This window comes from Podarcis gaigeae, assembly GCF_964106915.1.
Source record: "Podarcis gaigeae genome assembly, chromosome: 2".
NCBI classification, from domain to species: Eukaryota; Metazoa; Chordata; class Lepidosauria; order Squamata; family Lacertidae; genus Podarcis; species Podarcis gaigeae.
In genome coordinates this window covers 120,050,106-120,065,671 of record NC_139679.1, presented here as the reverse complement: position 1 = coordinate 120,065,671, position 15,566 = coordinate 120,050,106, and the positions used below count along the sequence as shown (strand labels likewise).

Below are 15,566 nucleotides of genomic sequence, written 5' to 3'. Positions count from 1 at the left end.
CTGTGCCTTGGTTTCCGAACGTTTCAGAAGTTGAATGGATTTCCGGAATGTCCTCGTTTTTTTCTATGTATATATATACTCTTATATAGTTGCACACATACAACATAATTCAGTAAATTACATTTTAAAAAATAAGTATCGAACAAAATACTAAACATTAAGTAGAATATAAAAAGTAAAAATGAAAAAACCATGCAAAATAAAATATAAAAATATAGTGCAATGTATAAAAATGGACAAAACCCCCAAATATGAATAATAAATCGGAAATGTAATTAAAATGGAAAAAAAATATTTTTAAAAAACCTAAATAGTATGAAATATGAAAAAATACAATAAAATAGGACTAATTAAAAATGGAATAGAAAGGTAGAGTTGGAAGGGACCATTAGGGTCATCTAGTCCGACCCCCTGCAATGCAGGAATTGTTTCACCCAAGGTGGGACTCGAACCCACAACCCAGAGATGAAGAGCTTCATGCTTTCCTGACTGAGTTCTAAAATATAGCTGTGTGTCATGAAAAATGAAACAAATATATAAAAAACCGGAAAATACCCTTGAGGCTATGAATGCCATAAATAGGGGGGGGGGTGCGTGTGTGTGTGTGTGAGAGAGAGATGAACAAAGAGTTAAAGCAGAAAGAGGCTGCGATTCCTAGCAAGGACGGTGCAACGCGGGGTGCTTTTCAACGCAGCAGCCCCTCTCTCCCCTCGCCCGCAAAAGTGTATTTGTGTGTGTGTGCACGCGTTGCGCGCCTGGTTTGGGCCCGGGGGAGGGGGACTGGGTGCGGGGGAGGGGCGCGCTAATTAGCGAAAGAGACAATCAGGGGTTCCTCCCTCCCCGCTCCCAGCATCTAGGGGAGGGTCTTGTGTTCCCGTTTGGGGAGGAGAGTGGTGGGCTGGGGAAAAGGCTCCTTTGCAGATTTCTGCACAGCAAACCGCCGCTGAAAAGGTGCGCCAGACGACTATGCTGCCATATTATTATTAGAAGAATTCATTTGAAAAGGTTGGAATAGGCAATGCTGCTATATTGTCATGTTGATGCTCTATTACCGTTGTTTTATTTGATGCCTGTGATGCTGTATAATCATGTTTATTCCTGCGTATTATTTGATTTTACAAATTCGTTCACACAAATAATATTCTTGCACATATTAGAATTTTACACAAGATTCTTCTGAATCTTAGGACTCCCCCCCCCCCACTCCATGGGTTCTTGTAAGTAACCTTTTTACAGCTGCATATTTTAGGTCAATCCAATTTACAGTCCTCCATTGTATCCAAATCATATTTATTCTTATGAAGACAGCCATGCAGCTGTATTATTGCTTGAAAAGGTGCTGTGTTGTTGTTGTTGTTGTAGTGCTTGAAAAGGTGCTGTGTTGTTGTTGTTGTTGTAGTGCTTGAAAAGGTGCTGTGTTGTTGTTGTTGTTGTTGTTGTAGTGCTTGAAAAGGTGCTGTGTTGTTGTTGTTGTATTATTGCTTAAAAAGGTGCTGTGTTGTCGTTGTTGTTATGAATGATAACCATCCCTATTGTCCTGGCCTCAAATGATGAGTTGTCAAGGAGACGGCAAAGAATTGATTTGTGTTGACTATGCAAACTGCTTGAAAGGGAAGAAGCAACACACTGCACAGAACAGCCTCCTTATCTAGTGACATGTTGTTTAGGTCGTTTTACAGGTTTGGGCATTTAAGTGACATGGAGGGACCACTAACCAGCTTCTTGGGGGCCTTTGCGGTGATGCCTCTTCTGCCCTGTGCCTTGGCTCCTTATTTAGGAGGCAATATGTTAAGTTGTGGGTTGACATAGCAGACGACACAGCGATTTCTCCAAAGCAGCTCTTTATTTTGTAAGCTGGAATAGAACTGACTGCAAACAGCTCAGCCGGCCTGCTTTTATAGGCAGCCAGCTGTCAACATTGTAGCAACAACAACCCAGAGTTTCCTGCCTAAAATAACTGACGTGGACCTGAGTGAAAACTATCTACAGACCTGAGTGAAAACTATCTACAGTATCCCCCTGCTGGCCCAGGGTGAAACTTCACTACATAACACAATAACGCTGCAATTATAATTGCTGCACGACCCCCAGGGCCCCTTTCGACCCTGGGAACTGTAGCACAACAAGGAGAGAATAGGGGATGCCCTAAAACTCTGAGCACTGTTAACGAATTATAGTTTCCAGGATACTTTTTGGGGAGTGGTCTGATCCTGATATATCTTATTCAGCGATCACTCATAGCCGAGTAAGACTGTCTTCCATAAACACTGTTTTAACAGTGAGTCCGTATGTTACTATGGAGGCCAATTCTGGATCCACACGTCCTTCCACAGTGGGGACATTGGTTTCTGGGCAGGAGTTGATCCAGTGTGGATTTGCCAAGCGTGCCTTCCTCTTAGCACGTTTCTTCCTTGCGTCCTGAGTTTGGTAAAGGCTGTTCTCCAGCTGGAGCGCTCACAGGCCAGTGTTTCCCAGTTGTCAATGTTTATACTACATTTTTAAAGATTTGCCTTGAGACAGTCTTTAAACCTCTTTTGTTGACCACCAGCATTACGCTTTCCATTTTTAAGTTCGGAATAGAGTAGTTGCTTTGGGAGATCATCATCAGGTATCCGCACACACACCACTTAAGGGATTTCTGAAACGTTAAATGCTTTCTAAATCAATTTAATTGAATAGACCTGGAGCAGACCAGGAAGCTCTTAATCTCAGGGTTGTCGGTTTGCGTTCCACATCGGGCAAAAGATTCTTGCCTTGGACCTGATGATCCTTGGGTTCCCTTCCAATGCTATGAATTTTACAATTCTGTGATCTTTCTTTGCTATACCCAGGGAGCTACCCCTTCCGTGACGGCCTAGAATGTGGCAGCATCATCCGCCACGACTCTCTTGAGTCCCTCAGGCCACCAGCCGAGGTGGAATCGGCATGAAAATGGACCCAGGAAGCTGTCCGCAAGGGGAGGCACTGGGCGGCAGTGGCAAGGACCCCCATGAGACCGTCGGAGAAGTCGTCCAAAAAACACCAGACGCAACCTTAGTTAAACAAGAGCCCTGTGAGGGTTTGCTTCAACACTGGGAAGCCCAATGGCAGGAGTTCCTGAAGATGGTGGAGGCCCCTCAGCCCCTCAGCCCCACTGGCCCATTGCCGGAGGAGCCCAAGCCATGGGGCGACCCCAAGGCCTTCCTGGCCACCTTTGAGCAAGTGGCCGAAGCCTGCCGGTGGCCCCGGGAGGAGTGGGCAGCCCGGCTCCTGCCGGCCCTCGGCGGTGGAGCCAAGCAGGCTTTCCTTGCACTTGAAGCCAGAGACAGAGAGGATTATGGGAAAGTGAAGGCAGCCATCTTGCGCTGGGATGCTCTGAAGCGGGAGAAGCAGCGGCAGCGCTTCAGGGGCTTCTGCTACCAGCAGGCCAAGGGGCCGAGGGGGGCCCATAGGCAGCTCCGGGACCTTTGCCAGGCGTGGCTGAAGATTGAGAGGCACACCAAGGAGCAGATCCTGGAGCTGCTGGTCCTGGAGCAGCTCCTGGCCATCCTTCCGGCCGATGTCCAGAGCTGGGTCAGGCAGTGGGGGCCGGAGACGTGCGCCCAGGCGGTGGCCCTGGCCGAGGACTTCCTCCAGAAGGATGCCGAAAGGATGGAGAAGCAGGTGAGGACAAAAATATAATAATAATAATAATAATAATAATAATAATAATAATAATAATAATAATAATAATAATATAATAATAAAAATAAAAATAATTTATTATTTATACCCCGCCCATCTGGCTGGGTCTCTCCAGCCACCCTGGGCGGCTTCCAACAAGGTATTAGAATACAGTGGTCTGTTAAACTTTAAAAGCTTCCCTAAACAGGGCTGCCTTCTAAAAGTCTGGTAGTTGTTCTTCTGTTTGACATCTGGTGGGAGGGCGTTCCACAAGGCAGGTGCCACCGCTGAGAAGGCCCTTGCCTGGTTCCCTGTAACTTGGCTTCTTGCAGTGAGGGAACTGCCAGAAGGCCCTTGGCGCTGGACCTCAGTGTCCGGGCAGAATGATGGGGGTGGAGATGCTCCTTCTGTAAATTTGTAAAAATGATTACAAGTACGCTTGCTAAGATCTTTAAGGCTGAATCAGTTAAGTGCTGGAGATGCAAAGAGGTGGAGGGAACTTTCTTTCACAACTGGTGGACATGTAAAATGGTAAAAGAGTATTGGGAAATAATCCATAATTAATTGAAAAAAGTGTTCTAAAGCACTTTCCCAAAAAAAAGCCAGAGTTCTTTTGGTTGGGGATATTTCAGATGGAAATTCCCAGGTGTTAAAAAATATTATTTATGTATGCCACTACTGTGGCCCGTGTTTTGTTAGCCCCAAAATGGAAAACGAGTGAGGTCCCAACCAAAGAAGATTGGCAACTTAAGCTGATGGAATATGCACAGCTTGCAGACTTAACATATAGAAAAAGAGAACAAGAAGAACATAGGTTTAGAGAAGATTGGAAAATGTTTATTGAATATATGGGGGGGATTGTGTACACTTGAAAATGTGGGCAGAATTCAGATAAATTTTGTAAATAAATTTTGATGGATGTAATAATGGAATACTGAATGGTTTAGTTTTTGTAAAATATTCAGGGACTTATATTATGCAAAATGAACCATGGACAGAGAAGAAGGGAAGTCACTGAAATTTTAAGGATGTTTAAACGAGGATTTTAAATTGTAAAACAGAAAATTCAATGAAAATTATATATAAAAAAGAAAGAGAAGCAGGTGAGAAGGTTTCAGGCGGCTGAGTGGGCCAATTTCGGCAGAAGACCTTGCGTAGGGGAAAGACCATAGCTCAGGGGTAAAATGTCTGCATTTCCTTCAGAAGGTCCCAGATTCAGACCCCCAGGCTGGGGGAGACCTCCATCTGAAAGACCTCCAGCTAGATGGATCAATGATCTAAATCAGGTTGCAGGCAGGCAGGGAGTATGTTGCATCAGTTTTCCTTATTATTATTATGCTGTCGTCTTAACGTTCTAGTCACCTGTTGTGTTAGGGAAATGTGACTTTTTGATCAGTGTACTGGCAGGGCGGTCCAACGTCTCAGACCAAGTGTGCAGCAAGAATCAGATGGCAAGGAAATAAACAACTATCTGACTTTTGGAAGACATCTGAAGGCAGCTTTCCAGGGCCAATCAGCCAGTCAGAAGCCATACCTCGGTTTGCGAACGTTTTGGAAGTCGAGTGGGCTTCTAGAGCAGCTGTGAGTTTGAGAACCAAGGTACCACTGTACCATAGCTGTCAACCGTCCCTTATTTGGCGGGAAACTCCCTTATCCCAGCGCCGTGTCCCGCCGCTGTCCCTTATTGATGATGTCCCTTAAATTCCCTGGGTTTCAAAGGAAGCAGCTCCTCTCCCTCCCTCTCTGCCGGCCAGGGAGGCTCCAACTGTGTTGTTTGGCTGCGTTGCTCACCCAATAAGGAGTCTAAGAACGACTGGGGGGGTGGAGCTTGCATGCCTTGTGCCCATCAAATCGGCCGCATTGTCTGGGGACTCGCCTTTGCTCAGCGCTTCCCAGCGGAGAGGTGACGGTGGTTTCCCTTGCTGCATCCCCTTTGCCGGGTTGCTGCGCTGTGGGAACCACCGCTTGAGACTTCGTTTGGCTGCTGGCTGGGCTTTCTGCCTTTGGCTCGGAACCGGCTCAGAAGTTAAACATACCTGTGCCCAGAAAATCCCTTATTTTGGCTGCTGGTCCCTTATTTTCAAATCTGTAAGTTGACAGCTATACACTGTACTTGTGGGCCGCACCCTGAATTAAATTTCCGTAATGTAAATTATAATATAAGCTAAAATATATTTCATATACAATATATGCCATTTATAGAGAGATTGTGTGTTAAATGCACAACAGGTTTAATATATTTAATTAAACCAATTTAATACACAAAAGATGTGTGTGTGTTAACAACCTATGACACAAAAATAACTTTTATTATTCTTATTTTTAAAATAATCTTTATTAATTTAAATTACACACATATGCAAAGAATTTACAAAGAATTTACAATCTCATACTACAAAAAGAAAATTAAAGAAAAAAAATTAAGAAAAAAGAAAAGAAGAAAGTACAGAAAAAAGAAAGAAGAAAAAGCAGATTTGCGTGCATTAAAAAACTTAATCTTCCTAATTAATACTTAAATAAACACTTAAATAAAAAAGACTTCTGACAAAACGAGTCTTCCAATCATTCTCATTGTACTGTTTATACTGTGTTTTTTTTGCACAGTTTTATATTCTTTAATATTGTTCCCGTCTACTCCACAAAGTATCACTCAAGTTCTGCTAATATGGTGTGGTTGGTACAATATGATCTTATATAATTCTTAAATATTCTCCATTCTCCAAATAGTTTCTGGTTCAATTCTCCTCTAACTCTTCCTGTCAGTTTTGCTAGTTGTAAATATTCTAACATGAGCATCTGCCAATCTGTGATTGTCGGTATTGTTTCATTTCTCCGCTTCCTCGCCACAAGAATTCTTGCTGCTGTGGTGGCATACATGAACTTTTTTAGGCTTTAAGATGTTTTTTCCTCCAACGTTGCCAAGGGCTGCCGAAAGAGGCCTCGCGGGATACGGATTGGTCCTTGTTGTTGTTCTTTAGTCATTTAGTCGTGTCCGACTCTACGTGACCCCATGGACCAGGCACTCCACTGCCTCCCGCAGTTTGGTCAGATTCATGTTTGTGGCTTCGAGAACACTGTCCAACCATCTGGTCCTCTGTCGTCCCCTTCTCCTTGTGCCCTCCATCTTTCCCAACATCAGGGTCTTTTCCAGGGAGTCCTCTCTTCTCATGAGGTGGCCAAAGTATTGGAGCCTCAGCTTCACGATCTGACCTTCCAGTGAGTACTTAGGACTGATTTCCTTGAGAATGGAGAGGTTTGATCTTCTGGCAGCCCATCGGACTCTCGAGAGTCTCCTCCAGCACCATAATTCAAAAGCATCAATTCTTTGGTGATCAGCCTTCTTTATGGTCCAGCTCTCACTTCCATACATCACTACTTCCATACATCACTTCCATACATCACTACGGGTTGGTCCACCCTGCTTAAAATTGTTGCTCTTGCCTGTTTCCAGGTGCTGACTCTCCTCGCGGAGGCGGCCGTCAGTTTCACGGGGCCAAGCCAGGATCCTGTAGATGCCGACCAGAAACAGCTCAGCGTGGCAGCCAAGCAGGAGGACTGTGGCAGCGGAGAGGCCGGTCTGATAGGTGAGCATTGTTACCTGCCTGACTTCCTGGCGGGAGTGGAGAAAATCCTGCAGAGCTCAGTCCGGGATCAGGCAGCGCAGCTCAGTGGCACTTGGGAGGTTGCGGGTTCGAGGCTCTGTAGGCTCAGCTCCAACAGCGAAAGCCGCTGTCGGGCTCCCAGCTCTCCTTAGCCCCATCTGGGAGCTCCAGTCAGTAGAGCCTGAGACTGTTAATCTCAGGGTTGTGGGTTCAAGCCCCACGTTGGGAGAAAGATTCCCTCATTGCAGGGGGTTGGACTAGATGATCCCCGGGACCCCTTCCAACTCTATGGTTCTGTATTGCTGGGAATCACAAATAGGGCTCGGCCCAGTACAGTGGTACCTCGGGTTACAGACGCTTCAGGTTACAGACTCCACTAACCCAGAAATAGTGCTTCGGGTTAAGAACTTTGCTTCAGGGTGAGAACAGAGATCATTTTACCATTGTACTGTGGAGAGTGTATTAACTTATGGTCTGTGTGTGTGTGGTTTGGGAGCTGCACGGTCAGGGGAAAAACAATGCTGTCCAGGGTTGTAAAGACTGCGGAGAGAATAATTGGGTGCACTCTTCCCACCTTGGATCAAATCTATGCTTCCAGGTGCCATAAGAAAGCTGCAGAGATAGCGCAGGATAGTGCGCACCCCAGAAATGATCTCTTTCAGCTTCTGCCTTCTGGAAGAAGGTACAGAGTTAGAAAGACTAGGACTAGCCGCCTGAGAAACAGTTTCTATCCAAATGCGATTTTGGTTTTAAACGCAGTGTAAGGTAGTCTCTGTGGGAATATATTGTATTTAATAATGGGGTATCAGAGTTTTTAGGGGGCTAACCAGGCTGGGATAGCTGGGATAGCAGGCTTGTTGGTTTTTTAATGTCTGATGTAGATTTTTTCAATTTTGATATACGATATGTGATATCTTTATTGTCATTGTCCCATACAGAACAATGAAATTAAAAATCTACATACATTGGGACAATGAGAATAAAGATTATCGTATGAAGGTCCTTTTCCGATATTCTCACTTCAAATTCTGGTTTCATTGCCCCTGGCCCCTGCTCTTAACTGGGCTGACCGTACATTTCTGATTGGGATGACTCTCTTTTTCCCTAGCCGCTGAAGGCTGTGTTGACGCTTGCGAAGAAGCAAAATACACCCCAGGCGGTCTGGAGCAGTTGGGGCTCCTCGGTCTGTCTCCAGAGAGGGCAGAGCAGAGCATTTCCCCATGGAATAAGCAGGAGAATCGGCACATGAGAGAGAGCCGTCAGGAGATCAACCTGGAGAAGACCACATGTGGATCCCTTCCTTTTAGAGGAGATCTCAATGAAGTTGGCGATGTCACGGTCCAGCAAAGAATCTCCAGCGGTAAGAGACGGGACACATATTCGATGGGTGTTACTCGACTTAGGTAAAGGTAAAGGGACCCCTGACCGTTAGGTCCAGTCGTGGCTGACTCTGGGGTTGCGGCGCTCATCTCGCTTTATTGGCCGAGGGAGCCGGCGTACAGCTTGGGGGTCATGTGGCCAGCATGACTAAGCCGCTTCTGGCGAACCAGAGCAGCGCACGGAAACGCCGTTTAGCTTCCCGCCGGAGCGTTTCCTATTTATCTACTTGCACTTTGACGTGCTTTTGAAGTGCTAGGTTGGCAGGAGCAGGGACCGAGCAACGGGAGCTCACTCTGTTGCGGGGATTCGAACCACTGACCTTCTGATCGGCAAGTCCTAGGCTCTGTGGTTTAACCCACAGCGCCACCCACGTCCCTACTTGACTTAAAATTAACGGACCCAACTTAGCTTCATTCATAGGCGGGTCTACTCGGAGTAAAATGCGATTGAATATTACCCACTGCTTGTGAGAAAATACAGTCATACCTCATGTTACGTTTGCTTCATGCAAATTAATAAGCAAAAATACTCGTAATGCCAGCTGCTGGGAACTCTAGGTGGTTGGTTCTCGCTGTCCTCATACATCCCTCTTTCCTTTCCTTCTTTTCCCCATGTTCTGTTAGATGGCAGGCAGGCGAGAGCTTTCGAAGGGAAGCACGGTTGCCTGGGGAGTCTGGAGCGAGCGGAATGGTACCCGATCCCTCCCGGGTGCCCGGGAAACAACCCCCCGCTCTCGGGGCACAAAAGACCCCTGGCTCAGAAAGCGCCCTACCGGTGCGGCGAATGCGGGAAGAGCCTCAGCCGCAAAGACAACCTGACCCGGCACCAGCAGATGCACGAGGGGAAGAAGAAGCCCCACCAGTGCGCCTCCTGCCCCAAGACCTTCCGGGATAAGTCTCACCTGATCCGCCACGAGAGGATCCACACGGGGGAGAAGCCCTTCCGCTGCGCCGCCTGCGGCAAGAGCTTCAGCTGCAACTCGTACCTGGTGGTGCACGAGAGGATCCACACGGGCGAGAAGCCGTACGCCTGCGCCGCCTGCGGCAAGAGCTTCAGCTGCAACTCGTACCTCCTGCGCCACCGGCGCATGCACACGGGCGACCGGCCCTACAAGTGCGCCGCGTGTGGGAAGCGCTTCGCCTGCAGCTCCAACCTCATCCTTCACAGGAGGACCCACACGGGTGAGAGGCCCTACGAGTGCGCCTCCTGCCCCAAGACTTTCCGCCAGAGGTCTCATCTGATCTTTCACGAAAGGATCCACACCAAGGAGAAGCCCTTCCAGTGCCTCGCCTGCGGGAAGAGCTTCGGGCGCAACGCCCAGCTGGCGCAGCACAAGAGGAGCCACACGGGGGAGAAGCTCCACAAATGCTCTGTCTGCGCCAAGCGCTTCAGCTGCGTCTCCTACCTCATCCAGCACGCGAGGATCCACCAGCGGGATAAGCCCCACAAGTGCCCCGACTGCGGGAAGAGCTTCCGCCGGAGTGCCGAGCTCTCCTCGCACCGCAGGATCCACACGGGGGAGAAGCCGTACCGCTGCTTCGAGTGCGGGAAGACCTTCGGTTGGAGTGCAGGCCTCACCTCGCACCGGCGGACCCACACGGGCGAGAAGCCCCACAAATGTGTGGAATGCGGGAAATGCTTCAGCCGCAAGCGGCTCCTCCTCGCGCACGGCAGGGTCCACATCGGGGAGAAGCCCCACGAGCGCTCTTGACTGCGGGGAGAACTTTGTTTTGAACTCGCATCTCGTGAGAAAAACCCACACAGAGGAAGCTGTGTAAACTGGTGCTGGCTTGCTCATCGTTGCGGGGGTCTCCGGCTGGTTGCCGTCGCTGGGAGGAGAAACCTTGCCTCGGTTGCTCTTAGGGGTTTGCTGGTTAATCGGAACACTCCCTGGAATGAACGGAGGAAAAGCACCACAGGAACCTTACTTCCGGGTTTTGCCACATGCGCAGATGCTCAAAATGATGTCACACGCATGCGCGGAAGCAGCAAAATGCGACCTGTGCACGCGCAGACGCATCTTACGTTTTACTCAGGATGTGAACGGGGCTCCGGAACAGATCCTGTTCGCATCCAGAGGTACCACTGTACAGTTGTACCTTGGAAGTTGAACGGAATCCATTCCGGAAGTCCGTTCGACTTCCAAAACGTTTGGAAACCAAAGTACGGCTTCCGATTCAGAAGCCCCGTCAGATGTTCGACTTCCAAAAATAGTCTGCAAACCGGAACAGTCACTTCTGGGTTTTCGGTGTTCGGGAGCCAAAACATTTGAGAACTAAGCTGTTTGAAAACAAAGGCACGGCAGATTATTATCATTATCATGATCATCATTAAATTTAATTGAAATTCAATAAATCATTAAATTTATTACCTACCCTTTGCTAGCAGGTCCAAGTGTGGGTTACAACAATTAAAAATTCAAACGTTCCTCTTTTCCCAGGCCTTTGGTTAATTAACCTATCTTTGAAACTGTTTGTGTGTGTGTTTTGGGGCGGGGGTTATTGTTTTGTTTGTTATTACGTTGTGTATTTTTGTGTTTTTATACTGTAAACCTGTGATCCTCCGATGAAGGATGCTATATAAATTTAATAAATAATTTTTAGAAAAAACAAAACTGGATTACAATTGCAGGAATAGGGTATGCCCTGCAAACACGCCTCTTAGGTACCAGAGGGGTACAGGGTAAAGAGGTGCACCTTCAGAATTGCCTCTGAGGGCCACCCTGGAGATGGTTACACAAGGAAGGAGTTGTTCTGTGTGCCCCAAAGCTAAGCCTTATCAGCTGGGATATGTCAGCAGGGGACTCTTAATCTCAGGGTTTGAGCTACATGTTGGGCAAATGTTTCCTGCCTTGCAGGAGGTTGGACTAGGTGAACATCGCAGTCCCTGCCAACTCTACGAATCTATGATTTAGGAACACTGAAAACTTCAGTTTCAAAAAATGGTGCGCAAGCAGTGCAGTGGAGATGCACGGAAAACACAATTTAAGTCTCTCTGAAAGAAGATATCAGAGCACTCCAGATCATTTGCTTGGGTATACAGTCATACCTTGGAAGTTGAACAGAATCTGTTCTGGAAGTCCATTCGACTTCCAAAACGTTCAGAAACCAAGGAATGGCTTCCGATTCAATCCGAAGCCATAGAAGCTGCATCGGACTTTTGGGTTCCAAAAGAACATTCACAAACCGGAATTTGCAGCGTTCGGGAGCCAAAGCGTTCGACTTGCAAGCTGTTCGACTTCCAAGGTACGACTGTATGTGCAAAACAGAGATACAAAAAATTAACAGCAACACGCTCCCCACAATACAAACCCCACTAAACAGTACCCCAGTTCAAGTCTGTTTGGCAGCCTCCGTTTTGTAGCTGGAGTCAGTCCGGGGCCTGCCCTCCCAGACCAGGTGGGAAAAGACCTGCAAGGCAGGGAGCAGCTTTTCCAGGACTCGCAGACAATGAGGGGAACTCAGGCGGCAGTATGTCTTGAGCAATATTGAGATAGATGGATCTGACTCTGTTTAAGGCATCTTCCCATTTTCCTACTGTGCCCTGTTCAGAAAGCTTGTTTTTAAGAACATAAGAAGTTCCCACCCTGTTCTCACAGTGGCTGTGCTGCTGTAAAAAATTGGGGTTTGGCTTTTGCTGTCCAACTTCCCAAGGGACTCTTGAGTCCCCTAAATCCATGATTAGTCAGAGAAGTGTAATAAACGAAAATCTGCCCTTATTCCCTTATGGGGGACACAAGAGCCCTTATAGAGTCCTTTGTAGGTTATCCATCGGTCAGAGAAAAGAACAGAGGCCAACCAGAGAATATTGAGAAGCAAAGCAGCTAGTAAGCCTGAAAATGGTTTCAGGGCGGTCCTCCTGTGCTGCTCCAGACATGTGGTCCATACATCTATGTATGCGCTTGGTTGGTACATTTATGAACATTTATTATATATAATTCCTGCATTGCAGAGAGCAGGACTAGGTGGTCCCTTGCCAACTCTCCCATTCTCTGGTTCTAGGAACTGTTGCAACAGGGTGCTCCCCTCACCCGCAGGAAAGGAGGAGGACCCAGAACCCAGGTGTGCCCGCCCTTATATAGACACTTTAAATTGCCCACCCTGGAGTCCAAGACCACCCCCAGAAACATCATACATACATCACAGAAAGGGCGGTCTACAGCAGAAATCTAAGTGCGTTGTTTATCTCCTGTCGTTGTTTATCTCCTGTCTGCCAGGTTACCTGTTAATGCTTACCCTGGGGAACCTGGCCAGTCTTTTGTAGTGACAAATACCCAGTTCCTGAGCCAGGCCACAGGCTTACCCCATTCATACACAGATATACCCTCAAGACAGGTTTTGTGAAGGAAAAGACAATGGGGAGGCTTTTCCATTTTCCTTTGACCTTGCAGAGTAAACATTTGGTCAGTTTGGGAGCTAAAATGGCTCCAGGACTGCCCTCCTGCACTGCTTCAGACATATGGTTGACATATTTATGTACGTGTTTGCTTGGTACATTTATGAACATTTATTATATATATAAGAATGAAGGAGTGAGGACCAGGGGTCCACCTGGGTCCACTTTGGAGAGCCAGGCTGGAGCCATTTTATAGACTGAAGCCATTTTATAAGAAGCAAGCTAAAAGCTAAAAGCTATTTCTCTCCTCTGCCTGCACACAGCATTTTTGTAAATGCAGCAAATGTGGTCAGAGCACTTCACACCTGCTCTAGTCGTTGACCCAATTCCAGTAAACACACCGAGAATAGAGCGAACAACAGGAAAGATGTAGCCCACCACAAAATAAGGTGAGAATACGGATGGCCAATGTGGTTTTACAAGGAATTGGAAATAGGTCAAGAGGATTATAAGCTTACAGCGCCACCTAGTGGATAATGCAGCTTGGAACCGAAGGGCCACCATCAATTCTTTAATTGGTTGAGCTTCAATGAATATGCATAAAGGGGAATGTTTAAGGGGGGTGGGTGAAGGGGCTGAACTTTGCTTTGCCTAAGGGGATAAAAACTGTCTGCCCCTGGTGTTCGGGGGCATTCTCTCATTTTTGCTGAATGTACCCACTTTGCTTTGCTTGTCTGACAAATAAACCAAAGTCAATAAAACTCCTTTTAAAAATATTGCTGCCTGGATTTTTCCATTCTGGTCTGGATTCTGAAGTCTCCAACATTTCTGGTGCCTGCGTGACTCGGATCAAGGACCTTAAGTCCTCAAAGGACCAGAAGGCAGCTCCCTTGTCCTTCTCTGGACAGGGAACAGCCGAGAGCCAAGGCCCCCGCTTATCCTGGTGCCACCGAGGCTTTTCTTCGGAGGAGGGCGAAGCCAATTTGACCCTCTGCTGTACCCTCAAGAGGAGACAACGGATTGAAGGACCGAGGTTGACAGGACAGGACAGAGTCCAGCCGGCTGGGTGAGTACATGGGAAAAAGGGCCCTGGGGACAGAGGAAGGCAAGACCCCCTTGTAATTAAAAGGGGAAAGGAGATCTTGATCACATCTCCAGCGTGTTTGGTGGCAGTAAGGGAAGGATTGGCTCCTGATACCCACCCACACTTAAGGATTTTAAAGGAAGGCAGAAAGGAAAAAGGGGGGAACCGGGAGGCTAGTGTGTGGTACAGCGTCCAGTGAAAGAGGCACTTGGTGCGTGTGTGTGTGCAACCCCAGGGTATTCCCCTGGGGTAGAACCAATAAGTACTCCGTTTCCCAGCAGCGCGAGCTCGACTGGGCGAGGAAAATTGGGAACTGTATGTGCGTGTGTTTGGTGTTTGGGGACGCTGCACAAGGGCCATATTAAATATGGGAGGGAGTGGCTCAAAAGGTCCGGTAACTCCCCTGCAATGCATACTGAACAATTTCAAGAAAGGATTCAGCGGAGACTATGGCGTTGTGATGACGCCAGAACGCTTGCGCACTCTGTGTGAACTGGGAAGAAACATAGGGGCCCTAGCTGGGACAGGGCAACAAGGGGTATCTTTTGAGGCTGAGTACCTACTTAGAGAAGAGTTTCAGACTCAGATTCAGATTTGGGAGCGATGGAGGGGATCGCTCCAGAGATCCCTTAGGTTATCCAAGTTAGTATACAGAACTAGAGTGCATATAAAACGTTCAGATCTCTGGACCTCAATGAAGGCAAGAGTTCAGCCAGGCAAAGCTGGAGGGTTCTCTGCTGAGCTGTGGCTTTGGTAGTAAGGCAAGCCTCCTAGTTTTTCCATAGCCCAGCACTGAACTGGGAAGCACATGAGCCTTGCAGACCTCCAATAGTTTTGATCCCTATAGTAACTACAACTTGACCAGGGAGGCCAACCTAAATTCCAGAACTTAGTTAGGGAAGAGCTGGGTACCTCTGTGACCAGCGGCAGTTTGGAACATATCAGGGAAACCACCAGCAGCCCCCTAGCTTCTCTGAAGACCAGTGAGAGGTGGTCTATGGCTAGGAACTACGAAATGCTTTCAGATCTATAGCAGTTACAGACAGGGAGGGCAATTTAATTGGTGTCCTTAACCAGGCACCAGCTGGATGGCTCAGTGCTCAGGTGTGTCTCAGAGAACACTGCAGCAGACCCCTAGTTTGAGGCTCAGGCAGAGGAGCCTCAAGAGAAGACCTGCATCTTTGTGGCCACCACAGTTGACAAGTTAGTTGCCACAGAAAAAGATGAAGAGATGAAGAAACAAGCCGGACACCTGAAGCTGACACAGGGTGTGAGCAGCCATGTGGCAGGTGTCTGTTGGAAGAAATATTAGAAGTTAAAAAACAAACAAACAAAAGAAAAAAAACTGCATAAAACCAAAAGAGGAAGAAGAGCTTTCTCCATTTAACTTGGATGAGTTTGTGAACATGGATGAAGTTCTAGAGGTTAATTATAGCCCTTAGGGCTATAATTAAAGGAGCACAGGCAGGAAAACGCCTCAAGAAGCCCATTTACCAGGGATCCGAGGCAAAAGTCCTGGCCCC

The 15,566-nt window shown here is 47.5% G+C and overlaps 1 protein-coding gene across 2 annotated transcripts; it reads left to right on the top strand.

The window, feature by feature from the left end:
* The first annotated feature begins 812 nt into the window (after positions 1-812).
* Positions 813-11,215, top strand: LOC310837307 (uncharacterized protein). Of its 2 annotated transcripts, XM_083723675.1 has the most exons (6): positions 813-951; positions 2,832-3,642; positions 5,050-5,223; positions 7,094-7,226; positions 8,353-8,604; positions 9,248-11,215. In XM_083723675.1, exons 2-6 carry the CDS (start codon positions 2,926-2,928, stop codon positions 10,333-10,335), a joined length of 2,364 nt encoding a protein of 787 aa, XP_083579801.1. In that variant the 5' UTR covers positions 813-951; positions 2,832-2,925; the 3' UTR covers positions 10,336-11,215. The 2 variants fall into 2 exon arrangements, with proteins under 2 accessions (XP_083579801.1, XP_083579802.1); XM_083723676.1 differs by lacking the exon at positions 5,050-5,223.
* Positions 11,216-15,566: the final 4,351 nt, after the last annotated feature.

Coding starts and splice junctions, on each gene's coding strand:
- LOC310837307 (XM_083723675.1), top strand. CDS start 2,926: ATGAAAATGGACCCAGGAAGCTGTCCGCAAGGGGAGGCACTGGGCGGC. Junction 5,224..7,093: donor AGTGGGCTTCTAGAGCAGCT/GTGAGTTTGAGA, acceptor GCCTGTTTCCAG/GTGCTGACTCTCCTCGCGGA. Junction 7,227..8,352: donor CGGAGAGGCCGGTCTGATAG/GTGAGCATTGTT, acceptor CTTTTTCCCTAG/CCGCTGAAGGCTGTGTTGAC.